The sequence below is a fragment of the Plodia interpunctella genome, chromosome 5 (genome assembly GCF_027563975.2).
Source record: "Plodia interpunctella isolate USDA-ARS_2022_Savannah chromosome 5, ilPloInte3.2, whole genome shotgun sequence".
NCBI classification, from domain to species: Eukaryota; Metazoa; Arthropoda; class Insecta; order Lepidoptera; family Pyralidae; genus Plodia; species Plodia interpunctella.
The window spans coordinates 9,789,885-9,817,427 of record NC_071298.1 but is presented as its reverse complement, the minus strand read 5'-3'; the positions used below and the strand labels follow the sequence as shown (position 1 = coordinate 9,817,427).

At 34.2% G+C, this 27,543-nt stretch overlaps 4 protein-coding genes, 1 long non-coding RNA gene and 1 other non-coding gene across 18 annotated transcripts in view; 4 read left to right on the top strand and 2 right to left on the bottom strand.

Moving 5' to 3' along the window:
• sws (swiss cheese) overlaps positions 1 to 8,802 on the bottom strand; it is a 42,192-nt gene extending 33,390 nt beyond the window's left edge. For 7 of the 10 annotated variants that reach the window (XM_053745178.2, XM_053745171.1, XM_053745172.1 and 4 more), the window contains exons 1-2: positions 8,784 to 8,802; positions 3,318 to 3,500 (exon numbers count right to left, since the gene is read on the bottom strand). In XM_053745178.2, the coding sequence (XP_053601153.1) occupies positions 3,318 to 3,419 (102 nt within the window). In that variant the 5' untranslated portion in view covers positions 3,420 to 3,500; positions 8,784 to 8,802. Of the gene's footprint in view, positions 1 to 305; positions 425 to 3,317; positions 3,501 to 8,783 lie in introns of those variants that run through there. The other 3 variants (XM_053745174.1, XM_053745177.1, XM_053745176.1) reach the window with 2 other exon arrangements.
• LOC135309718 (uncharacterized) lies at positions 3,510 to 5,877 on the top strand. Its single transcript, XR_010369899.1, has 2 exons — positions 3,510 to 4,932; positions 5,659 to 5,877. It is a non-coding gene; the product is annotated as an uncharacterized LOC135309718 (long non-coding RNA).
• A 193-nt stretch (positions 8,803 to 8,995) lies between the features above and the next one.
• Rbp1 (RNA-binding protein 1) lies at positions 8,996 to 12,382 on the top strand. Of its 4 annotated transcripts, none has more exons than XR_008404709.2 (5): positions 8,996 to 9,215; positions 9,344 to 9,552; positions 10,093 to 10,155; positions 10,829 to 11,312; positions 11,568 to 11,711. XR_008404709.2 is itself a non-coding variant. In XM_053745185.2 (5 exons), exons 2-5 carry the CDS (start codon positions 9,344 to 9,346, stop codon positions 12,084 to 12,086), a joined length of 435 nt encoding a protein of 144 aa, XP_053601160.1. In that variant the 5' UTR covers positions 9,003 to 9,215; the 3' UTR covers positions 12,087 to 12,382. The 4 variants fall into 4 exon arrangements, 2 of the variants coding, with proteins under 2 accessions (XP_053601160.1, XP_053601161.1); XR_008404708.2 differs by having other exon boundaries at positions 10,093 to 10,164; XM_053745185.2 differs by lacking the exon at positions 10,829 to 11,312 and adding an exon at positions 12,080 to 12,382 and having other exon boundaries at positions 9,003 to 9,215; positions 10,093 to 10,164; positions 11,568 to 11,714.
• On the top strand, positions 9,873 to 10,007 carry LOC128670450 (small nucleolar RNA SNORA53). The gene has a single exon (XR_008404766.1). It is a non-coding gene; the product is annotated as a small nucleolar RNA SNORA53 (small nucleolar RNA).
• On the bottom strand, positions 12,378 to 14,415 carry LOC128669930 (UDP-xylose and UDP-N-acetylglucosamine transporter-like). The gene is made up of 4 exons (XM_053745184.2): positions 14,073 to 14,415; positions 13,839 to 13,960; positions 13,436 to 13,700; positions 12,378 to 13,105 (listed from the first exon to the last, which is right to left on the bottom strand). Exons 1-4 carry the CDS (start codon positions 14,238 to 14,240, stop codon positions 12,746 to 12,748), a joined length of 915 nt encoding a protein of 304 aa, XP_053601159.1. The 5' UTR covers positions 14,241 to 14,415; the 3' UTR covers positions 12,378 to 12,745.
• Positions 14,416 to 15,663: 1,248 nt separating this feature from the next.
• LOC128669928 (uncharacterized protein) overlaps positions 15,664 to 27,543 on the top strand; it is a 55,818-nt gene continuing 43,938 nt past the window's right edge. The window contains exon 1 of the mRNA XM_053745183.2: positions 15,664 to 15,979. Within this exon, the coding sequence (XP_053601158.1) occupies positions 15,925 to 15,979 (55 nt within the window). The 5' untranslated portion in view covers positions 15,664 to 15,924. The remainder of the gene's footprint in view (positions 15,980 to 27,543) is intronic.

The window sequence follows — 27,543 nt, the reverse complement described above, 5'->3', positions numbered from 1 at the left end:
AAGAAAAACTAAAACCTACAAAGAAATAAAGATATTTTCTGTATCGGCTCCCAATCTAATTCTATAATGGATCAATTAATCAATTTTTCCCCATGAGTATCTACAGGTGAACTTTATAATCAACCAACTTTATTGTCAATTTAGACATTCATTAGTATCTCTGACCCTGGAGTGAATAACCACTATATTTTCAAATACCTACATTCCAAAACACTAATCGATTGAAAATACAGGGCGCACATAAATAATTTTCCGTCCGCTTTTGTTTTTAATTTTTAAACATCGAAACGTTTAAACAAACATACCACAAACAATAACATCGATAATACTGGCACGCAAGAACACAACACAACTGCTTACAGTTAAATGTCACGGTGCACTGATCCACGCCAGCTAAGTCCTTGCCTGCACGTTTCATTGATGTCGCAAACGCTTAGAAATTGCGTAAATTCGAGCGTATAGATCGCAAACATGACAACAGGCCCTTTTACTATAATAGATAAATACTAATACGAAATACGAATATCAATGTAAAATAGGTATAAGCTACGGTGGGCCCTCGGGCAGCTAAAATGGCTATTACTATGTGCGTATTGTAAAACATTAGTAGTACAGTCAACAGCACATCAACCTACCCAAATTCATTGCAAACTCGCCGCTGTTATCGCGACATACAGGTTTATACAGGGTAACTTGATGTGCTGTTGACTGTACATTAACTAAACCTTGTTATTGTGAATATTTTTGTCTTGGTTCTTCTTATTACGAAACTTAAACGTCTACAATACACGCATGCATTTTTTTATATTCTTATTCCTATTATATTATTCAGATAGGGAGAATCATGGAATCGTTTATTAGTTCTTCTTTGTCGATCGACGATAATTAAATGTATGTTTGCAATACTTAGAATATTTTAAGCATATAATTTGGTAGGTATAGAAATTATTATAAATTCCATTTGATACCTATTCAAATTTCTAAATCATAGCGAGATCTATTTATAGACCTGTTCTCGCAAAATAACTAACTGTATTTTATTTAAATCATTTTCCGTTCTCAGTCACTTTCCTAACAAGGCTGGCTGGCAGATAGGTGCATTTGTAAAACACAGTTACATTTGTAAAAAAAAATCTTTGAACTGAAAAATACCCTGTTTTGCGTGCACACCAATAACAAGGGCGCGGGCAAATTTATATATTTAACTTGAAAATCCAGCGCAACGAGTTTAATTTAATACGAATTGTCGATGGACTTTTCTCTTATAGGTGAGCATCATCTTAACACAAGATTCCTTCAAAAAAGACAATATCACAGATATAATAATTCTCGTATTTCTCGTGTATCTATCACATCAATCATAAACATAAAGTTTGACACACATTTTCTTGATGCTAAATACAGTTGTGGACATGTGTGTGTTACGTAGTTGTCTGTGTTAAGTATTGTTGACAAGCCAAAGGGCATTGACCTTGACAACGGAGCACCACAGTGTTCCTAATTAGAAAATTAGCTAATGCTACTGTAATTTGCTTGTTAGAATAAAATATAATAATAATATAATAATTGTTAATTGGTATAATGTTAATTATTTATTTTACTAATGTAATAATACCATGTTATTCATGAAAACGTTAAAGCACACTTTAGCATACTTTAAGCTAAAGTATGATAGTGACCAAAAGATACTTTAGCTTAAATCATGCAGTAACTTTTTATGAATAGTGTGGATAGTCTTATCCCTTGCTGGATAGACAGAACAAACAATTGTAGAATTCAAAAGTCACATTTGGCTGTATGTAGGGCTTATTGCTGGAATTGAGTTAGGTTCCTAGCCTATCACCTATATGAGATAAATACTGGTACATTCTATTTTTTTATTTTGCTCACAGACAATCAGATTGCTATAAATAAATTTAAAATTGAATTATTTAAATTCCTAAATATATAATGGCGGAAAGTATCTGACAAAATATCAATAACTCTTGATGTTCATTATCAATAAAAACAAAGACAATTACTTTTTGTATCCTCACTAAAAAAAGTAGGATTTTAAAAAAGTGGCAATGTCGTAATTTGATCTTATTTAGTATGAAGGTTAGTTTTGTTATTATAAATAAGTACTTTTCATGGCATAAATTTCCATGATGTTTTGACAAAAAACATTTTGTGTTTCTGTGTGTTTCATACCTACTCCCTAGTTTTTTTTTAATAGCTTTCATCTTAGTATCTATCCAACTTGCATCCACTGTTGGGAAAAGTGTTGGGAAAGACAATGGGGAGGCTTCCCCCCTGTCTTTCCATGTTTCTCTATTTCAAATTTGAAATATCTTTATTTTTTAAATATATTTTGTATATTTTTTTTAGTTACAAAAGTACATGTATGTGTGTCTTATAAACAAAAAAGTCCTTGACTCTTTGTCTCTGGACTTTTCCATCAATCTCTAGTTGAAATCTGTAAGTATATCCAACCATCAAGTCCTAGGCCTGCCACAATATCTATGTAAGTAAAGTAAATAAGTAAGTAAATATATTAGGACAAATCACACAGATTGAGCTAGCCCCAAAGTAAGTTCGAGACTTGTGTTATGGGATACTAACTCAACGATACTATATTTTTATAACATATACATATATAGATAAACATCCAAGACCCGGGCCAATCAGAAAAAGATCATTTTCCATCATGACCCGACCGGGGATCGAACCCGGGACCTCTCGGTTCAGTGGCAAGAACTTTACCACTGCGCCACCGAGGTCGTCTGTCCTGTCCATTAGTAACTAGGACCTAGATCCTGAGGTGGTCCTAGATCTATCAGGTGCTCATAGAAACTCTACCATGCATTTTCAACTCTGTGGTTTTATTTTTCTTGCTGATAAATTAAATTCAAAAATATACTCAGCCCTAGGTTTTTAGGGCTGAGTATATTTTTGAAATATTTTTGGTAAGACACAAGAGAACATCTTGATATTTTACCATTTTTGTTTTATATTTACAGAAATTATAAGAGTAACTAATCATTCTATGTAAATTATTTACTTATTTATTTATTTCATACTTATATCTTACACTATCATTACAGGTCCCAATGCATTATACTGACAAAGATTCCATCACAACACAAAAGATTAAATCTACGAATCTACTGAGGACATTGAATTCAAGGATATCGATTTCTATATTTAACGATAACGTTGTGGCCATTATCTAATAGAAAGAAACAATGAAACATATTCTCCCATCTATAAGATTAAGCTTCCATGCGTTATTTCACAAGTATTTTACATTTAGCGGCACAAACAAAATCGATACTTACTTGATTCTCTTGAAAATTATCGGACCATTCTGAAGTCCATGTTTTCACCGCAAACATGTCGGTTTTGTCATTAATATTGTTCAAAAGTCCTACCACATCCATTTTTAATTAATTACAATGAAAAACAATTAAATTTTTTAGATAAATTGACAATAAGCTCCGCATTTCCATTGATCATCAGCTTTTTTTTTTTTTTGGTTTATTCCCTCGTTTTATTGAGGAGGCAAAGAGTACTAGCCCATACAGCCAAGTCTTTTGTATTGAATATTTATATATAAATAAGAGTGGCTAATATCCACTGAAGAAGAAGGCATAAGCCAAGTCTGTAGTGTACATCAAAAATTGAGGCCTAAAAGGCCTAGTCTTTAGTAATAAATCCAAATAAAACATAACCAAAAATATAAATATTTTTGTTTTAAGTCCAATCAAATTTCCATAAAAGTATTTGTTACAAATTCATATAAAGGTTTAAAGCATGCAGGATTGGATAAGAGTTCCTGAAGCGAGCGCGGGATTGCTTCAGAATAATTATAAATTTGTGTTAGGCGGTCGACTAACACAATTCTTTGCAAACAGAAATTGGAACATTCGTAAAACAAATGATGTAAAGTTTGATCTGCAATGTTGCAATAATTGCATATAGGAGAAGACAAAAGTTTAAGACGAAACAGATGAGAATTAAAACGACCATGGCCAAGACGAAGACGACAAACTATAGTATAGAACTTTCTACCAGCAAAATCTCTTCCTTTTACAAACCAAGGTCGACCTAATTTATTATTGATTCCCGCATACCATAAACCCTTGCAATTCAATTCCCAAGTCTCCTTCCATTGTTTGTCAAAAAGCTGTGATATATTTTGTTTTAATAAAGATAGAACATCTCCCGCTGGTAGTGAGCAAGATTTTAATTCAATGCAGTTACCATAACGCACTATAGTTTTGGCGAAATAATCTACACTTTCGTTACCCTTCACACCTATGTGTGATGGAGTCCATAGTAATATTATATCCTTATGATGATTCTGACAGAGATCATAGTACTTTTCTCTTATTTTATGTGTTATAAATGAGGTGGTAGAATCAAATTTTGGATTATTAAGCGAACTTAAAATACCCATATTATCAGTAATAATAATCCAATTATCATAGGAATGTTGAGAAATGTATTCGAGAGCTGAAAATATTCCAATTGACTCTGCCGTATAAATGGAAGCATTATTAGGGAGTCTACACCCATGACCCGTTTTGGCTTCTAAATCATAAATAGCCATTGAGACAGCTGACGTTGACGTATTCTTTGAACCGTCTGTATAAATTTGCTTGTAACCTCTGTATGATTCTAATTTGTTGTAAACATCCTCTTTAAATTCAAGAGATTTATCTATAACAATTTTAATAGGATAAAATTTGCTTTCGTAAGAACCTGAATAGCATGGCAGGATTACGCTTTCATAAAGATTATTTTGAAGTTTGAATTCGACAGCTTCTTTAAGACATTCTGTTAAGTTTGAAGAAGAATTTACTAACTTAGGCATTAAGGGGTGACCTGTTGAAGAACAAATTTTGAGCAGAAATTTATAGTTAAGATAACGGAATCTTATGGCTAAAGGAGGTATGTTACATTCAACTTGCATTGAGATAATTGGCGTAGACATCATAGCACCCAAAATAATACGAAGACCTTTATTCTGAATTTTTTCCAGCTTATCTATACTTTTCTGATTAGCATAACAAAAATATGCATATTCGAAATGACTTCTAACTAGGGATTTATACAACATTAATAAAATTTTGGGGTCTGAACCCCAGTAAGTAGCAGATAATGTTTTAAGAATATTAAGAGCTCGAAGACTCCTGTTGGCTATAATATCAACATATTTATTAAAATTATTATTGTTTTGAAACATGACTCCCAGAAATTTTATTGACGAATCAGCAGGCAATAAATTACCCTCATACATTATACAAATATCCCTAACTTTAATAGATTTTTTTGAAAATACAACCACTTTACTTTTTTGTTTGCTGATGCTCAGCTGGAGATAGGTGAAATATGAGTTCAACCCAGCCAGGGCTGAATTCATCTTTCTGTTTATGTCTGACATATTATCTCCTTTGCAATATACAGCCAGGTCATCAGCAAACTGTAAATTATTGACATCCAAACCTAGATTAATATTTAAGCGATGAATATACAACACAAACAGCAAAGGACTCAAGATTCCTCCTTGACTTACACCTTTATATGAATATCTTGGTCCTATAAGATTATTATTAAACTTCACATATAATTTCCGTTCATGAAGAAAATTAAAAATCCAATTTACAATTTTTTCAGGAAGTCCCAAGCTGATTAGAGTGGCAGAAAGAACATGCAAGTTAACATTATTAAAAGCACCAACTACATCAAAGAAGACACAAGCCAGAATTGTATTGTTTGATAAGGCCTCCTGAATGTCCAAATTCAAGTGACACAGACTTTCTCGAGCTGATCGACCACGGCGAAATCCAAATTGATTATAAGGCAATAAATGGTTACTCTCTACATAAAATTCAAGACGTTGTTTTAATAACTGTTCAAAAATTTTGCCAACACATGAGGTCAAAGTAATAGGACGATAAGAGTCTGGATCATTAGGAGCTTTATCTGGTTTTAGAATTGGAATAATACAATCCATTTTCCATTGTGAAGGAATTAAGGAGTTCTGCCATAGCAAATTTAAAATTGTTAAAAATGTTTGTTTATTAGAATCATTCAACAATTTCAACATTCTGTAAGATAAATAATCTAGACCTGTTGAAGTATTTTTTCTAGAGTTAAGGGCTGATTGTAATTCTTGCATAGAAAAGTCCTTCAACAAATAAGAATTATTGGTTGTGTGAATAGAGGGAACAGTAAAATTATTTTCAACTGTATCTGGGGTGTATTTATGAAGAAAGTCAGTTACCCAATTGTATTCAGAAACAAAATTTGTGGAAGGAGAGTATGAATTGTTAATTTTTTTAATTTTCTTCCAAATTTCACTCATAGAAGATAAACGATTTAGTGAGGAACAGTATTGCAACCAACTGAATTGTCTTTCGCGTCTTAAAATAACTTTTTTAATAGCCTGAACACGTTTCAAATTAATAAAATTTTCTGTAGACGGACAAGTTTTAAATAAAATATAAGCTTTATGAACATTTTCAACTGCTTGAGAACAAATGTGATTCCACCATGGCAAAGATCTACGACTTGCATTGATGCTGGGTGCAACAGAATGTTTAGCTTTGGGAGCTGAAGCTTCAACAGTACTAGAAATTATAGAACAAAAACTATTATAAGAATTGATGGGATCCACATGATTAACATTGAAATTAGACAACAATAAATTGACCTGTGCTTCATAAGTCTTCCAATCAACCAATTTTAAATTAACATGTTTTAGCAAATTTGAAGAGTTATGAAGCATATTATTAGAATTTGGTCCTAGACACAACCTTGTTAATGTAGGTAAGTGATAACTTCCAAGTGGGTTGTCACAGACCTGCCAATCACACTGTAATACTAAACACGATGAAACCATGGTGAGATCAAGACCATTAGGTCTAGCAATATTTGAACCAATTGTAGTAGGCACATTGCTGTTTAAGAGAACCAAATTATTTTTATCTATAATATCTAGAATGTCCCTACCACGAGCATCAGTAGAATGACAACCCCAATATGGGTGATGAGCGTTAAAATCTCCTGAAAAAATAAAGGGTTTGGGTAAAGAAGAAATTAAATTATTCAATTTATTACTACAGAATCTAGGGGTGCTAATACTAGGACAATAAACACTAACTATGGTGACAGATTTACTATTTAATTGAAGAGAAATTGCCACAGTTTGTATTGAGTTATCAGATGCAATAGCAAAATTAGAGAAATGAAAAGAGTTATGAATTAAAATAGCTACCCCATTGTGGTCATTGCCAGAGTCATTTCTTACAACAGAGTAGCCTTTAATATTAAATTTGTGGTGTGGTCTTAACCACGTTTCTGATATAATAGCAACATGTATATTTTGATCATATAAAAATTTCTGGAAGTCAAGTCTATTACTTAATAAGCTTTGTGCATTCCATTGACAAATATTTATTATACCTGTGAATTTTCCGAACAAACTGAATTTGTCTTAAGTATATCCTTAAGAGTGTCTGCAATAGTTTTAGTATTTACAATAGTGTTATTATTGATTTTATTGTGTGTAATCACCTTTATGATTGCTTCAGTGATGAAGCTGAGCATTTTAGTGTCAGAGAGAACAAGTTTTTGGAATTCTTGTGAATTTTTTGGATTAGTAAGTGATGGAAAGGCGTTGTTTTTCAAGGTTTCAGAATAGGATTGTGGAATAATCTTGTTTTTATTTTCAATAATTTTTTGTTTTTTTACTGGACAAGTGCCTGAAATGGCTATATGATTGCCTTTGCAATGAATACAAACTGCATTCGCTAAAGAAACATTACAATTTTTGAAGCTATGGCCTTCAGTGCAGATAGAACAACGTTCTGCATTTTTACAAAATTTGGCAAGATGGCCATAACGTAGGCACCGGAAACATTGTTTAATCGGTGGAATATATGGCAGAACAGGTACACGCCACATTTTTAAATAAACATAATCAGGTAAAGACGCACAAGATGCAAACGTAATCGCCACGGTCTGAGTGGGTTGTAAGTTATAAGATTCGCCTTCTTTTACTTTACGCATTATTCTACGAACACAAATAATTTTTTTTGTTGTAGTAGAAAGAACTTTAAAGATTGTTTTGTTTGACAAGTCTGATGGAACATTAGTTATAACACCAGTTATTTCTGTAACCGCTGCCGGAATAGAAGCAGTGATGCGATGTTCTCTATGGAAAGTAGCATTGTCCAAGAATGAATTAGCCATGTTAGGATTATCGAATACAACCCCCATTCTATATTTGTTGACTTTTTTTAAATATTTTATCCCTTTTACAAAGCGAGTGAAACTATTACTTAAATACATCATATCTCTGGAACCTATTGGGACATTTTCATCCGAGCTAGCTATGAACACGACGTGCTCATGCCCTGGACTATCTTCAGGATATCTACGACTATAATCGGCGACCCTATATGGTTTGTATTTGTCCAGTGGCGACTCTGACGCGTCAGAGTATTCTGAGTCACTATCAGAGCTCTGGATTACCGAATTGGTTTCATATTCTTGCTCCTTCTTTTTCCTCTTCTTGCCGCCCATCGCTGGAAAGGTAAAAACTTACCCCGACCTCAGCAACACTTTATACAAAACAGACTATAGAAAATATATAAATAACGAAATTATATACAAAAGGAAAGGTATTTACAACAAGATTTACAAATATATACAGATTTTGCACAAATTTAAATTTTCCCAGAAAAAAAGACCGCCGTCGCTTCCAAATTCCCGCGCTTTTTTTTCGATCATCAGCTGTTTGACAAATAACTACATGGAATGGAATGGAAGAAAGAAGAAAAGGAACATGCGAACTGACTGAATGAAAATTAAAAGAAGCCCATTCACTATACTGTATCCCGTTCTCGTCTCGGTCTGCCCGCGTTGGTTTTGCTTTATTTGTCAATGGCAACATTAGTTCATCATAGACAATCTTGGCTCTATAAATTTGACAAACCGAAAAAAAATTAAACGTGACGTGAGTGCGTTGCGAACATTGCTAACTTAGGTTGATAGGTTGCGATGGTTGCGTGTGACATAGTGTGAAGTTGATTGAGTAGAATAGAAAGAACGAACGCCGCCATCAGTTTCCGTGTGCTGTGTTGGCTGTCGTTTGTGAATAAAAAAACAGATTGGTTTTCTAGTTTCAAGAATCTACTGTATTTGGACTAATTTGTATTGATATCAAGGTAAGTTTCGCATTTGTGTAATTGTATTATTTACTTTTGCTCTCTAATGACCTGATTTATCGTGATAACACCAATATGGCGCTTACCAGTAGGTACTTTCCTACCTATTCTATTTTATCTTTTTGTAGATGTCACGCTATCGAGAATGGGACCTTTCCTGCAAGGTATACGTTGGCAATTTGGGAACTAATGCTTCAAAATACGAAATAGAAAAAGTATTCTCAAAGTACGGGAACATTCGAAATGTGTGGGTGGCTAGAAACCCGCCCGGCTTCGCATTCGTCGAATTTGAAGACCCCCGTGACGCTGAAGATTCTGTGCGTGGCTTAGATGGAACGTAAGTCTTCATTTTGTTTTTTACTGTAACTTAAGTTGCAACATTATTGATCGCCTCTAAATGTGATGAGAAATGTCGCGCCATGTTGTTGTCGCCATCTTGGGACGTAGACCATGTCATGCCTCTTGATCTTGAATTGACCTAAAATTATTAGGATATGAGCACCTGGTACCTACCAGGCACATAGACACGTTTTTAGCTAGTTAAATTTTTAGGTATGTTCTTAGTTTCCCTTATCTATGCTATTCCATTCTTGAGGCTGCAAATAAAATATAAAAGCCATAGCCATTTACACTTGTGGTAGAATATAAAACTTTATATGCACGCTCCTTAGATCCGTTTCATATTCAATGTGAAACGCTTGAGTCATAAGTGTGCAAGAGCATAGTACCTCCATTTCAAGCCTGACATGTGGTATTTTCTGTAGATATCACTTGTCTTGGAGTGGGGAACATTTTTTAGTTATTGACTGCAACTAGAACTTTTTATACCCTAACCACATTTCATAACTTGTTTAGTAACTATACTTTTTTTTTTCAGCCGATGCTGTGGCACACGCATTCGTGTTGAAATGTCCAATGGGCGTACAAGGAGAGATAGAAGGTACTCCAGGTATAATTTATTACTTAGTATATATCACTTGGACTTCACTCTCATACATTTTTCACTTGACTTTATAATTTTATTTCATAAAATAATTCAAGTTTTAGACTTTCAATCTAAGTTTTGTATTCTGTGTATGAAGAAATGTGATGGTAGTTGTTATTATAGACTATTGATCGGATTTTGGTTTTGGATCTATACACTTTTGTCAAAGCTACCACCAAATCACACTTAGATAATCAGTATAGATAAATAATACAAACAATACATTCACTCTGTTGGCTTTGCTTATTTATATAAACAAAAAGATTACCAAACTTTGAGTTTTGTTTAATGCATTTATGTAGAGGTCATTCTTTATGTAATATAATAAACTTTGAATAATGCCAATATTTTTTACATAATTTGAGAAAACACATTTTGATCAAAGAAATGTTTTTATTCTGAATTTATTTTGTTTTAATAGTAACTTATTTATGCCAGAATTTAATGCTTATTTTATTTTTTAGCAAATTTTTTTTTAATGATCACAACATTACATTGTGTGTATACTACTCAAATTGATAAAAATTGCTGAGATAAATGCATGTTTGCATTATCTTTACTAATTTATCAAAAACTTGTTAACTAAGCCTGGAGATATTAAAAGTGGTGGGTGTTGGAACGTTTACAGGTCCATTTTATCAACCAACCACCAACACACCGACCTCACCACATCTCTTCACAACTACGGCTCGTTTAATATGACATCCGCGACCGTCGCTCGCAACAACATCCCGCTCAACTTCTGCGACCGGCTCTCCAAACTACTACGCGCAACTGAAGCCTCAAACAGCATCCTACAAATCCTCCTGACTGCCATTACCTAGTCCCAAGTCCCGTCCTGAAGAAAGTATGTTCTTGAGAGCCTTTAGGACCCATTCATCCCAACAACGTAGTAATCTGATGCTTCACCGTCTGCACACACCGTCAACAAGGCACAGCCAGAATACAACTCAGCGGCCAACTCTCCCACAATAACTCGCGCCCTCCCAGCTTAGCCACAGCTCCATGGAGGATTACATTGAAACTCTTCGCCTCAATACAAGTTAAAATCCCTTCGGCCTCACTGCAGCCCAACATCGACCAACGACCTTCTTCAGGCTCACCAAGTCTCGGTACTTTTTGAATCCTATACTTAGCACTACCTTACCTACCTATTAGCATTAGTTTTGGCGTATTAGGAGTAATTAGGTACATTCTTGAAAGTATTGTAGTTTAATGATGATTGTTGACTAATGACTCCCATGAAGTTAACGACTTCCCGAAGTTAAAACGAGCTGTCTCTCGAAATTTGAACGAGTTTTAGAAAGTTTTGTTTCAGTTTTTCACGTGCTGTTGTTGGCATGTTGTTAACTTGTGTTGTTATACAGGTCGCGCAGCCGCAGTCCGCGTCGTCGCTCGTACTCGCGTGGTCGGTCGGTGTCCCCTCGTCGGTCGCCGTCGATTCGCCGTCGGTCGCCTTCCATCAGACGCTCGCGTTCTCGCGACCGACGCAGCCGATCGGATAGCAAGAACAGGTAAATGTGAGATATTTGTTGTTCCCTAGGCCAGCGGTTCTTAAAGTGTGCTCGGCAGAACCCTGCAACCCCGCTAAAATATTGTAAATTAAAACCATTTTAAAAGTAAATTTTGTAGCGTTATAACGCTAAATAAAAGACTATGTTAGATAAATTATTTTTATACGGCGGCCGGTCCCAACCTCGCTCGAGTAAAACCAATAAATTATATACATAAACCTCCTTCAGGAATCACATATCTATTGGTGAAAACCATACAAAAATCCATCCGGTAATTTTTGAGTTTATCGCGTTCATACAGACAAATCCGACTAACGTATGAATATACAATTTGTAAATTATATTTTTTGTTTTTTTTTTTTCAGATATTAATTCGAGATTCCAGTCTTGGTAACAGAATTATGTACAATCGGACAAACTGTATTATAGTGTGTGAAAGAGTATGAAAGATAGCGTTGTGTTTTTGAGTAATTAAGTATTTTAATTAAGAATAGATTTATTGCCAGGACAAAGGATTGACAAATGCTTTTTTAAATTACTTTGTAATTTTGGTTTTTATATTTTTATGCAATGTATAAAGTCTCAGCAGTAGGTATAAATGTCAAAAATTGTTGGACCTAAATTCCTTTAAATCTAGATTAATTAATAAATAAATATACAATATTAAATTGCAGTCTTTTATTGAAAGAAGCTTCAACAGATATGCCAAATTTATCTCAAATACATCACCTTACAAGCACATGTTTTGAAAATATAGCTTTGGAATTCACTGCTCCTTTATACTATTTAACATGATAATTATTAAATACTATGGGAAAACTGGCTCATTCCAAACATTTTTGTAATTTCTGTTCAAAACTGTTTTCTTGCTTTACAAATTACAAAATTACTGTTACCCCTACATTGAATAATTATTAAACTGGCAGTTTATCAAATTGTTAGGACCCATGGAATTAGTAGGTACTCCACAAAGTACTAAATCCATGTTAGGACCATAATCATTATTAGTCTGTTTCAGAAACAGATTTGTATCATTTATTTTTCAAACTAACAGGTCTTTGCCTTCTACTTCTGAAGAAGTCAAAATAAACATATGTACCGAGCGCTACACACACAGAACCAAACACATGTAAAAACGTAACATTATTCTTAAAAACTATAGAAGATATTAGAAGCGAGATGAATTTCCTTATCGTCAAAATAAAAGTGACTGTTACTGAAGTCTCTTTAGTAGCTAATTCATGGACAGAATGAGTGCAGTAAAACTGACTTAATATATTAAAAGCTATTAGGAACCATATTTCTCTTGGTAGGATTAATGCAGTGCTGTGCAGTTGTGGGGATATCACCATGAAGAATGGGAGAGGGAGACAATGCGTGTAGAACAGCATCTGGAAATATAAGAAAGGAGCATAAGGCTTTTCATTCAACAGAATGCTAAATTTATCTCAAAAGACATTATCATATGAACTATTTTATGACATTTCGACTTTTTTTTCTCCATTTCAATGCTATTATTAATGATATATAGATCTAATTATGGATTTTCCTTACCACATAAGTACTATAATAATACCTCTCATCATTACAAAAAATAAACATTTTTTGTAAAATTTGAGTCTGATCTTAATCTAGGCTGATGGGAAGCAGAAGTGGATATAATATTGTACAATATTATGTCCACCTAATATGTAATAATATTTAAATATTATCACACAAACCTCATCTGGATGTTTTCCATATTTTGAATACAGCAACTCCTGCTGAAGCCCAGTAAACGCACCAGTTATCAACGTACTCAACAGTATAACAACTCCAATACACCAAAACAAGAACATTCCTTTATTTTCTTCAGTGGGTGCTCCACCATACATGGCCAGTGCCACTCCTATACTTATCAAAAGAGATCCAATAGCGTTGTTAAGTTTTGGCTTTTGTTTTTTCCAAAAACAATACACTAACATACTGGCTGGAGAGGAAGCAGATCTGAAACACAAAAAATAAAACAGAGAGAGATACATACATATGTCTACTTTATAATTCAACTTTTAAATTTTTGGATACCCTGTCTCCTTAATATTTTCGGCAACCATAATCAACAATCAAAAAATAATTTATATTTACCGTACGATCATATGCAGCGTGGACGGAACATGCAAAGCATAAACATAGTTATTAGCCACACTAGTAATAAAAAATAAAGCAACAAGTATAGCATATTGCTGCAATGGAATTTTAGATTTTATCTGAAAAATAAAATACAAGTCAGAAACTCATTCATATCACAAGATATAGTGAAGAATACAAACTTGCTAAGCCCCTTGTCTGAATTAATCAATGACCTGTAATTTAACTTACCGATCCAAATTTTATAGTAAATATTAACCCATGTAAGGAGATAAAGAAAAATTGGAGAAATGTAATCAAATTGGCACTATGAGGAGCCCATGCCATCAAAATTTCCATCAGGAAAGCACTCGCGCAACATCCTAATAAAACTTTTGATATAGTTTGTGAAGAACGCATGGTGCGTTCTATATTGGTACTGAAAAAAAGACACGTGTTCACTAATTTTATTGCAACATAACTTGAACAAGAAGAATCCAATTAATAATTTATAAAAATAAAAACACAACAGGAAAACTTTTCAAATAAACTTTTTTCAATAGTTTTCTGAACTGACGTGACGTGTCAATTATTTTGTCAAAGTCAGTGTCAACTTGTCCCTTTTCTTAAAATGTTACCAGTTAGAAAATAGTTTTACATCGATTTGGAACAATAAGGGGACTAATGGTTTCGCGTCATTGCAACACTTGCTCAGCGTATTATTTTGTTACTACCACGTTTTGTTGCAACATGATACAATATATACCTATTTTATTGTATGATAAAGTTTTATGTTTTTTCCGCATACTTATTTTATATAGGTACCTATTTCATTTATTTTACATTAGCTTTTCTTTATGTACAATGCAACTTATTAAATCGGCAGTTCAATCAAAGGCAGGAATTTGAATCCTGATAAATACCCAGGTAAGTATACATGTAGTATATAGTTTTACAGGTAGTATTGTAGGTACCTACCTAAAAATAACGTAATGTCCTTAGGGTTACACGTTTGTTTGGTATGGCCTCAGGGGTGGACTGTAAGGTGAAGACTTTGATGTTTTAAATAGGGACTGTTGAGTGTTGTCTCATGGGGCAAAAAATTGTATATTTGTATGTTAAGCGATAACTTTCGAACCGTTTATCTGATTTTGATGAAATATAAAAGGTATGTAGAATCTATCAATAGAATTTTTAAGTTCGTAGGGCAACAAAATCGGTTCAGTCGTTTTTAAAATATTCACAAGTTTGTAGAAATTTATTGTGTTCGCGAGGTCTAAGTTCGCGGTGAATAACTAATTTACATATTTTTAGTAATATAAGCCAAATCCAAGACTTTACAATCCCAATTATATTGTTTTACAGATTCAGACTTCTGGGAGCTTGAGGATGAATCACAAACTGTTAAACTGTCGGCTTATCGTTAACTTACAACAACGTAGGAGGCATCGAATTTTTGAGTATAGCTGTTTAAACTTATCTTCCAAGCACATCCACGTGATCCACGTCATTTTTGCATTATGCAGTAATTATGTAATATTTATTAAATATGAGTATATAACAAACGAACAAAACTTTGTTCTGAATAAGTAGGTACTGAAATCACCCGAATTACTGAGGAGTCTTTACGCCTAAAGTGCCGACTAAGTTGGCCCGGGAAATTTATATAATCTGATTTTACTTCCTAAAGTTCTATACAAACTGGTTCCAATATCAATAGAACAAGGGATACACTACCGGGTCGCAACAGAAACGAGCCGCGCCAAGAAGCGAGTCACAATCGAGTTTGAATCGATACACGACACGTCTCATTCATTTCAACAAGAATCGAGTAAGAACGCTTTGCCGCTTAGACGCGGGAGGACGTGCGCGCCAATTTAAAAATGTTTCGAATTCGAATTTCGAAGTACGCGATGATTTTATAGTAAATGTTTGTGTGAAACTGCATAAAAAATAAAGTTAAATTGAGTGTTACGCGAGTGTTACAACTCTGTGGAGTGTTTTGTTACGAAATATATGTTTTTTTCACAATCGACTACACAATGCAAACGATTTTGAGTTTTATTTCTACATATAGTGTGTGCGTATTGGTACTGTTAAAAAAATGTTAACAGGATTCATTGTGGTTTCTCTTCTAGTTGTTAACGCCATCCCGTCAGGTGAGTTTTGTGGGTAATTCAAAAATTACGATTTATTATTAAATCGGTACCTAATTTAAGATATTGTCTTGCTGCTGAAACGTTAACTTTTATGTATTTTTCCTAAACTGTCATCTAACGTAAAGTCGTGGTGAAAAATAATTATAGGTTATTCCACCTTGATCAGGCCTACTTAGTTCTCACAACAAGCTAGGTTGATACCTTCGCTCTTCAGTCCACGATTGTCCTAGCTGGGTTCGGTTCGACTAGCATGGCAGTTTTACACATGTTTCAGCTCTTGACTCGGAAGTTTTTGAGTTTGGTTGGACTTCTATGTCAATGACCTCTGATCTCTAGGTCGTCGGGTCGGGGCGTAGAGAATAATATATGCAATGTGCCTAGGTACATATTAGAAAGAAAGTTCATATTTTGTTAGATTTTTAGCAGAATTTAATGTACGGAAGATTAACATTAGGTAAACCTAGAATAACATACCTAGGTATCACATGACCACATGGGAGCCGCATGGTGCCGCATCATACTAAACTTAAACCACAATAAAGGATGTGTCCTTGCATTCTGTATAGAACAGTAGGTATAGGTACTAGGTACCTATAGTAATTTCGGGAAGTTAAAAAGATATTTATGATTTTCAATACACACAACTCGTTTATGTAAATAAAAACTTATTTAAGTAGGTACCTATGTAGGTAAGTAGGTGTACTTAATAGTCATTTCAAGCAACCTTGAATTTTAAGCAATTTAAAGTTTTTGCTTTATAAGAGCACGTCCATTCATAAATAGACATATAGGCCTAGTTAATCTACTATATGTTACTAAAATTATTAGGTAATAGCTGTATTATTTATAGTATATATATCTAAAAAATGTTTTTTTTTGCTTGAGGTACCTATGAGCTCACTCATATTATTGGCATCCGAAATATCTATAGCTAGACGTTAATTGAACTGTTTACATTCAAAATTTGTTTTGGACGCGAGTCCGCGCCATGTCTCGATCATAACGATTAGACAATTTTGTTTTTTTGGCAAGATTTCTGTTAAGTTTCATAAAACGCAGTGTTATTCCACCTAGTCCTAGGTATCCAGGAACCTATTATCTTTGATTGAACTCGGTTAAAGTAGGTATACCTACCTACGTACGGTTTCCACGAGGAATTTCTTAAGGTACCTAACAATAAGGAGCTCAAGGTACCTATTTATAATTTTTTTGCACAGGTAATTTCATGTAAAATTATATAGATAGATAAGTACCTACATAATAATAATAATAGACAGACAGTCTGAAAGCGGGATAATCCTACCTAAAGCGAAACTTATGTCACCTTATGTAGGAATAGGTACCTTTTATTTATGGCAATATTTTCCAAATAAGAATCCTTTAAACAAATAGCGCTATAATTGTTACCAGTTTACGATTTGAGGAAATTTAACTAAACGTTGTACCTACAATGAAGTAGGTGTCTACCTAAAACCAATACGAATTATGAATTTCGTTTATCATTGCACTAATGGTTAAGTAATAGACAAGGCTACCTATTACATTATCAGCTGGTGATGTAAACCACCAAATCCAGTAGTTGTAATGACCGCATAGGAAGGTAAGCGGTACGCGTGCCGACCCTACTTTAAAAGAATCATACCAATTCTTCAAGTTCGGTTAGGACATTGCATAAATAAAATTACTTGATTGGTCAACTTGTTATTTATTACGATCAACCGATATAATTATAAATACTTACCCTCGTAAGATAAATACTTATGTGTAAGGGGAACAAAACCGCTATAGGTAGTTATGCTTGGAATAAATGGTAGACTTAGGTAGGTATTTACTTAAAATTATCCTGGAAGCCGATGGACCCCGCAGATGTACTGTTCCAGAGAGGTCAATGCAGACAACCATTTTTCATGCATGAATGAAACCTTCACTCCCAAAACAGCATGAACGCCTATTTATTTTTAGATGCATAATCAGGAAAAGATCCTTGTTATTGATTCATTGCGGTAATGTAGTCCACGTTTATAGACCTTTTAATCGTTCTGTGTGAGGTCTGATGTCATCACGACAGTAAAGGATTAGTTATAAAACTGGTTATTTGGCATTTGTCTGCGAGACGCCCACACTGCACAGGTGTTTTGCTACGTAAATGAATTGGTAGCTAGCAGGATGGGTGACCAAAATCACGAGCATCACCATGTTTCATGTGTTGTTTGCGTGTGTAATCGTTGATCAAACCCACAAATTCGCATTGGACAAGCGAGTCAATTGCACAACGAATATACTCGTAAGCCATTGACTGATCGTAGGATATTCTCCCTAATCCCTATCCCCTCATAAAGGAGACCAGTGTTCCAGCGGTGGAGACATTAAAATAACTATCATCACCATCTGCCTTTACCTTATCTCACTATCTGGGGTCGACGAAATGTCTGTTCTTTCCACAATTCCCGATTTCTAGTACCTACTCAATTGCTTCAAATGAAGTAATTTATTTGAACCACAAGGTAATATCATATTTGGTCAAAGAACCTGGTTTGTCATGGTCCAATGGACCACTTGGCCATACGCCATACCTATATTTATAAATTAAATAATTCACCAACAAAAAGAACCGAACAATAGTTTATTCCTTATAAATGAATCTGACTTTCCACTCCGATCAAAGAAACGGGTCTACTAATAATACCTATGTACTTTTAGGTTGGTAGGTAGGTAGTCCGATGGAAATAAGTGTTGCTTACAGCTATAATTATCAAATAGGATAACTAATTACGTTGTCAGCTGCGTCATCTGTCAAAACAATGCTCATGTGTATGTCAACGTGCTATTTTTTATCGCCCGCTGCGTTCCCACGATTACTAATTGCATTGAACTGCAATAATAAAGTTTATCGTATATAGTAAACATTCGTACATGTAAAGGAATTGAGTGCACACTTGTTTAAATATTTATTGTGGATTTCCGCTAGCTATTAAAATTGTTATTTCGAATTTAGAATCTTTTACATATGTTCAATCGTCTTTCTGCCATACTATTTATGTAATTAAACTTTATTGCACAACTTAAAATTTGCACTAGATTGTCAACGAGACACAAAAGAAGTTAGACAATGACAATTAGTCATAACATTCTGCTATAGCAGTTGTGCGTCCGCGAATGCGCCAATGACAGGTACTCAACAACTACATAGCAACTTGCCCTTTTGTTGATAGTGAAGACTGAAGGCTGCTATAACACCTTTCAGATTCAATGGTAGTAATGATATGATCCAGTGGTTAAAATTCCCCTTGATTTACCTATACTGGTCTCAGCCATTTTACTGGAAACGCCCAAAGCCTAGCTTCATTCAACCGTGGACCCCCAATGAAGGTAAAGTTATCTTGAAGTTTAGTAAAGTATGTGTTCACTTTACGGTTTTTATCAATTTAATTGAGTAAATAAACTCTAAATCCAATTTGCCCTTGTACGTGGTCTGTTAAGCCGAATATTTAAAGTTGAATTTATTGCTACAAATCACGCGGAATTCAAAATCGTTTAGCTGTCAAGGTCTTCTGACCCAATTAAAAGCAGGAAACATATCCACCAACAAGAAGAAAACCATGATATATCTGTGACTACTGACCGACATTAAATAATTTCATTTTGAATTATAATTTCACATTGTATTCTGGTTAAGTACCAGAATACAATGTGAACTTATTCATCTTAACCATCATTCAATTATAGCGCTGCCGCTCACCGACTAAAAAGTCGCCATAGCATGTTAAGAAGCGTTTGTCCTATACGTATCGACATCAAAACTTGAGACACGACAAAGTATAGGAATTAGTTGACCTGCGAGAGGAACTTGGTTTTGATGAATGGAGAAAAAGACCAAAGATAGAAATTTACGAAAAAATTAGGCCCAGCAGTGGGACGTATACTGTAGCTACTTAAAAAATAAATTTCGAAGCGACGTCATGTTTAATTGCCTACGTTTTAAGAACTTCGCGCAATTGGTGTTGGGACAGAAAATTACAAAATTTATCTTATGATGTTGACGTCCAAAACATTCATCTCCCTGGATATGTATCCAGGGAGATAATATACCCGCTAAAACTTCGAAAGAGAAAAGTAGGTACGTAATTAACACACATCAATTAAGACACTATGCCAAACAGCTCATAATGACGCAAGTAGTTTGTCATTGCTGACATCTTTCCGCCAATTTGTAATGGCAAAATTATTAATATTAAAGTCTAACCTTGCCAAATCGTCTATAGCCTGATGCGTTGAAATAGTTTTCTATTGCTTTCAACGGTAAATACAATCATATAAATTGAGAGGTGCGAAAAAAGCTCGCTCATTTGGAGACTGTTGAAAATTCATAAATGAAATTTGCAATATCTACTATTTTAATACAAAAACAAACCATTTATCGCCAGTTTATATATTTAAATGAAAAAGTACTAACACTGGATGCATCTTTCGTACACAATGAAAGAACATAAAAACATTTTGTTATCTGAATTGATACTAGTTCTATTATAAAGTGAACATGTTTCAGTTGCTATCTAGACTTGTAGGTTGTTTCTTTATGAACTGCTTTGTATGTTGATTAATAAATCAACAACTCGGATTTATCATAAACGATAATATTATCTATGTTCGATTTCCGTTTCCGACTGCAACCTCCCCAAGCGGCCGCGACCAAGACCTTGCTAGTTCAGTCCATGTTCCAATCGTCTGTCACGGAGCCAACGGTTGTTGTGACTCTACGTCACATCGTAACGTTATTTATAGAGGCGTTGATATGTACCTCGTTCCTAAATTGCTCAGGGTGCACTCATACGAGTGATGCCGTGTCATGACTAAGATAGACGACCGTAGAAACTTCAGCAAAAAAAGAGATGGACAGTCATACAAAACTATCATTAACGAGATTAACAGTCATACTAACTAACAATCCCGTGTATGGTGGTCCTATCGTACACTAATAATTACTCGTATTTGCATTTGGAGGAAGTCAAATCATTCTCTCACACAAATTACAATCACTTAAATTATGTTTTATTTTATGTTCAAAAACAAATCATCTTCTTTAATGTTTAGATACATAAATATCATCGGAAGTATAGTTACGTTTGCCATTACATACAAGAGTAGCAACTAATATAAAACATTTATTGTGAAAGTGATTTTTTGCGGTCCACTTTCTCGCTTCAATGGCATGTGGGTGTAAGTGTGATTTAAATTCAAAATCATTTAATAATCAATGTCACACGCCTCTATAAAAGAGTTTAGCACTTTCGCCATTTCGTTTTAAGTATTCTTTATTCAAAATTGCATTGAACACAAGTTCTTTTTAATAATTTTTCAATTTGCTTGTTTTCATGTTTCTTTTAATAAGTACTTTCACTAACTACTATCTATTTACATCACCATCACTTCACCTTTTGTGGCCCCTGTTTATTCGACATCCCTCCCTTATTTCCTCTTTTTAGTTTAGTTTTAAAATTATCTGACGAATTTTAGAGATTTTTATTAAATGACCTAATAAATTTATTGATATTGTTTCATAAATTAGTTGTTTGTGTATGTTCCCCCTTACCGATGCCACGTGTTCAGCACACAGTCTGGCAACGAAGCGGGATTCACTTTTCATCGCCGACATAGTTTACATTTCTTTTACATTCTTTTAAATATCGGAATATATACTATACTATATTTTGACATGTATTGTGTACTTCGTTTGTTTCATAGTACTTCTATAATGAGCACAGGACATAAATTGGCAAGTATGAATTACATACAAACACTATAATACAGTTAGTCCTTAAAAGTAATATTTAATAATATCTACATTGCACATATTATTTGAAACATTTGTAACACTAGATATATTACTAGTTTGCTGCATATATCCATGTGAATCGATTATATATCTATTGTGAACCCTAAGACATTAATGACGGAATCTTTGACGCCACTGGACTGCTTCCAGTTTCTTGGAGAACGAGTGTTATTGTTTTATTTACTGCATTCTATGGAAAACCGAGACTTTTAATCTACCAACAAAAACTACATACATACGTGGAAGACATTACGACAATTTGGGCTATCAATACCCAGCCTTGAACTTTTCGATGAAATGTCACACCTATACGGAACTGGTTATTACTTAAAACTATTTGAAAGGCATATTTTTTGCAGACGACGTTTGCTCGGCAAACATTATTTTAAATGCAGTTTGTATTACAAACTTCTTCGAAATAATCATGTTTTATTTGATACAATGTTTGGTTTGGTATTTGTATCATCGTTTATAGGTAGGTATTCCAGATAACTAAATAGGTAACACTCATTTAAGACTCTCAAATCTAGCAGCGTAGTTTCATTGTTTACCTATTTCATCCAAAGCAAACTTTTCGTGTTTACCAAAATAAACTATTATTTTTACATTTTCTTCTGCTCCATAAAACTGATTCAGAAAACATTGTACCTAATTAAAGTATTTTTCAACCTTCAACAGCAATTGCACCAGATAACCTGACCTTTGTTCTGGACGTGTCGATTTTGGCCTCTTCGACCACTTGACTCTTTAATTTGGAGGTCAGTTTGCGATCAGTTGACCTGTTAGGTGGAACCTGGAAGGACACACATCATTACTCTGCTCTTCCTGAATTTCTTCCATAAACCAATACTTATATTAAAGTGATAAGTAAAATCATAGATGTTTATAAGGAAAATGTAGATGATACTTGAATTGTAGATCTAAATCAATTCAGTACTGAAGCACCTAAAGCTTGGATACTCGTAAATTAGCTTAATATAAGAACCTTTATTTAGTTTGTGTTCAAAATTCTGTTTTTTTACATAGCTATGCGGACACTTAATAGAATATTATGGTATGTTAAATGATGTTAAACCAGTAAAAATATGTACTCGGAAAATACTAAAAATATTATTAATAAGACGCAGATACACAGTAGCGTCTATTTTTAAAACTTGTTTACGTGAAAACGCATCAAATGTGAATGTGACCGAATTTTTCTAGACAGTGTATTTGTTTGTAGTTGTATATGTTAGGTTACCAATTCTAGACTCAAGGAAGCTATACTAGAATATATGATAGAATATATACCCTCTGATGACCACCAATTCCAAATAATTATATTCCCAACTTGTGACCTAAAATTCCTGTCTCACAAATAGTCTCTTATCCTAACTTTTTCCGGTTTCTTCCTTCCTCGGTCCGCTTCCCTACGTTTTAGCTTCCACTTCGCACGGTCGTCGGCATCCACAGACCATTTAGCTGTGTTGGCATCCCTAATTGTCAGACCATTGGCACGCATTTCATCCTTGACATCATTTTTACGAACTCGTCCTGTCTTAACTTTTTCGTCAAAATTTTCAAAACCATTTAGTATCTAAGGTAACTGGAACGGTTACGCCAAAATTCAAGTATGTCAAATATTTATAAATTCTCACTGAAGTGATGAAACACTCAACGGAACGAATTAATTGTTAACCTTACATGCGTTTCAAACCAAAACCAATGAATGTACATATGTAAGGAAGCATTGCACGATACGGTCAAAAGTATCTAGACTTGCCTAAATTCATAAGAATGCATTAATGGTAACATGGCATGCAGTTGTTCGTCTAGTTAGACAATTAGTTGGGTAGTACGTACAGCTGTGATGTTATAGTATGTGGTACAATGCTCCATTGTCTTAAACAATTAGATGCACTGGTACTATGCTAAGACGAGGGACATTGGTACAAGTCACAATTGGAACTCAAAAATTTCTTGAATGTTATTGTTATAAAACAATAGTTTTCAATAGATAAGTAATTTTGATACTATTATTATCACCCGTGCAATAACGTAATCTTGTTATTGTACAAGAGTTGATTGAAAATCCTATACCAAACACTGATTTTGACGATGATAATATTTGTTACTTGACTTAGTTATTCGAGGCAGATCCGAAAGCGTTCCATAAAATCCATAAAATTTATTCCATGAATTCTATTATTGTCTTGTAACCAATTTTTTCTTAATCTAGATCTAGTAATATTTCCATGAAATCTATTATATCTTCGTGTAAATTTTCTCTCAAGTGCAATCCAGACATATTGGGTCTCTCGGGCGCTCCGTTCCCATGTGATAGTTCTCAATGCGCAGGCGCAGTCAGAGGCCAGAGGACCGTTTGTTGGCACACTTGCTGTTGCATGCGGATTCCGTAGAACATAGTTTTTTAGAAAATTTTACTGATGTTTATGGTTGCATGAGTGTGGCTATTTAAGTGAATTTAATTTGAACAAACATTAATGAACTGTTTTTAACACACGACATCCACTGGAGGAAAAGGAGTGGGCCCTATTCCAGGGCGGAACCACAAGTGATAAGTATCTATTGTAGCATTTGCAGGTACCTATTTCGTTTGTAATTACTTACGTTACATAAAAGTTATATTTAGTATTAATATAGAATTTATCATTCATAATGATTATCTAGGTAACCTGTTATTGCTACTCACTTGACTTTAATTAGCATTGGTTGTTTGTTTATATAAATTTATTAGTGTTTGTTTAGAAATGATATATTTTATGACTAGTTCACCTTTATCATTTAAAGTGTAATTTTGTCGTGACGCGTGAGAAGAAAAGTGCAACTTTTCTTCTCCTCTCCTAGCTTTCATCGCGATAAGTTTATAACCCGGGATATTAAAAATAATAAGTTAGGCTTGGATGCACGAAATAAACGCGGAAAAAGCTAGCCTACTTAATATTTGTAACATCACATGACCTAGATGACTTAAAATGACTTAAAATGACGCAAATATATTATCTATCAGAATATCTTTCTTACGGTATTTATTTATTCACTTACGTTTTAACGTTTCATTTTATTGTTATTGGCACCAGTTCAGTTCAGAGAGTGATTTGTACATACTTCCACTCTGGAATGTATCTAAGTACCTAATTGTAGATTCAAACCGTGTTTGCACTTACAATCTGCCTTACGCAAGGCTGTGGAGCTAAAAATAGATAGGTATGTTAGGGCCCTTTTAAAGTCTCTAAACTAATGCCTGGGGCACACGGGCAGAGTCAACGGTATAGCGACAGTGAAGTTGTATAGAAACCACAGAGAAGTTTTTAAGAGTCCATACTAATTTGTTGGAAGTTACTTTGGCTATCATATACATAGCTAAATTAAAACACGTAGTGCCAACAATTTAGAAATAAACTTCTCTTTTACATCCAACCAACTTGGTACGCCTGCTGAGGCCCTTATTATATCGAAATTCAATCGCAAAGTACACAAGCGTAAAGTAGTGACTACTTACCATCAAATGGCTCGCAGGCTTGTTTGACTGCTTAGTAGTATAAAAAGAATTGATTTCTGGGATAAAGAAGTCGCAATAAATATTTCTTTTCCCCAATGTCTACTCTACCCCAGATGAAATAAAGATATAGAATTTGTCTTAGTAAATTATTTACTGTACTCGTGTGCACTAAGCTTAATGGTGTTTAAGGCTTCGACCACGCGCTATTAATAGATGTTAGTAAGTACAAATAAAATACTTAAGGCTTAAAGTGTGCGTATTGGTGTTGTTTTAAGTCTCGTCTTTTTAATGAATTAATTTTCTTGTATGCCCCGTTTTATGTCAGTTTATATGGATTTGTGTAAACTGACCTTAATCTCATTTAGAGGACCTTAAAAAACTAGCTGTTAGCCGTGGTACCGGCCCGCAATATAAACTATATTTTGTATTTTTATACAACACATAAATCACCTATTGTATTAGTAACTTTCACCAATTTATCGAAGAACGTTGACAGATGATTTTTAAATAAGGTTTACTTGTTAACTTCGAAACACAATATATTTAGCTCTCGAAGTCGCGAAAAAGAGATATTTTTGACCTCTGAGGGCTTAGTGCGGGTTTGCATTTTACTTCTCACGATCGAATCGATTCGAAGTGAGTCGCAACGAACCAATCAATTCAATTCAATCTGTGGCGTGGTTGTCGTTGCGTCACAATGGCGCACTGTGATTTGTTCGCTGCGTCTCACTTCGAATCGATTTGATGGTGAAAAGTGAAACGCAAACCCGCACTAAGCCCTCTGTGGTCTTTAACTACCTATATCTGTATTAAATCAAAATTCAATAATCAACAGCTGGTATATCTGACAAAGCGTGTTCCGGAGATCCGCTTGAAAATTTTGGGATATATATGTACGTTGTATGTATAAGAACTAGTTACATATAAGGTTACCAGTGAAGATATATCTAGTGCATGGATTGGTACTATACCAGGTTTAAATGTGTACACATTTTGACTGCAACTAAAGTTGTATGACCAAATGTGGTTGTTTACAAAAATAGAACCGGACTCATAGAGGACTGCTTTTGGACTTGCATAGCGACTTGTTTATTAAGGAGTATATTTACTGTACATTTTGCAATAGTAGGTTGATTGACCACCCTTACCAAATAAATAGTAACGTTATTTGTTTCTGGAAACAAATAGACATTATCATAATTTTTGGCATCTCACTGAGACGCAACGAAAGTTTAATTACTTACAGGTTACTGTGGCAAAGGTAGTACCCTAGGTCACAAAAAGGCAACGGTTCAATTTGTTTCTGGAAACAAATAGACATTATCATATTTTTTGGCATCTCACTGAGACGCAACGAATGTTTAATTACTTACAGGTTACTGTGGCAAAGGTAAGGACCCTAAGGTCACAAAAAGGCAACGGTGTGTGACACCCCTAGTATTGCTCTGGTTGCGGTAATCACTTCCCATTTGGTTAGCCGCATGTCTGTTTATTATAAAAAAATACAGCAGGCTTTCGTCGGAGGTTAAAAATAGAAATTGTTGTTTCATTTGCGCATGCATACTTGACTTGATAGCTATAGAAAGTCGAGTGTTAAAGTATATTTTGTCTAGAGAAAGTGTGGATTTACTTGTGTCACTAGATACTTGTTCAAATCATTATGAGTGACATAGTGCTCATTTGCACAGGGCGTGACTTTCTTGCTACACTTTGCTAGAATCTAAATGTTATTTGTTCATCAGAAGGCTAACATTTTTCCGGTAAAATTTTGTCTAATGTTTTATTAATGTTTGACCTATGTTATTATTAATTTTCTAATATTGTTTCTCCTGTACATAATAACTCGACCGTTGAAATCGTTAACATTTTCGCTTACGGCTCTTGGTTAAGTATTATCATATAATATTACCTTGAGGTACCGATGAGGTAACGCAGATGATGACCATATAACAATGAATGAAGACACGTACAGTACAGACGAAGTTAACAATGGTCCAAAGAGATTAATGACATAGAAATGAATTTAAGGCGGAAAAAGCATTGATTGACTTTACACATAATATAGCTATATGGCCTTCGAGTTTCGTAACTCTTGTCTCTGTGTACCGTGTGTGTATAAGCATAAATAAATATAAATAAATATATTAGGACAAATCACACAGATAGAGTATACCCAAAGTAAGTTCTATACTTGTGTTATGGGATACTAACTCAACGATACTATATTTT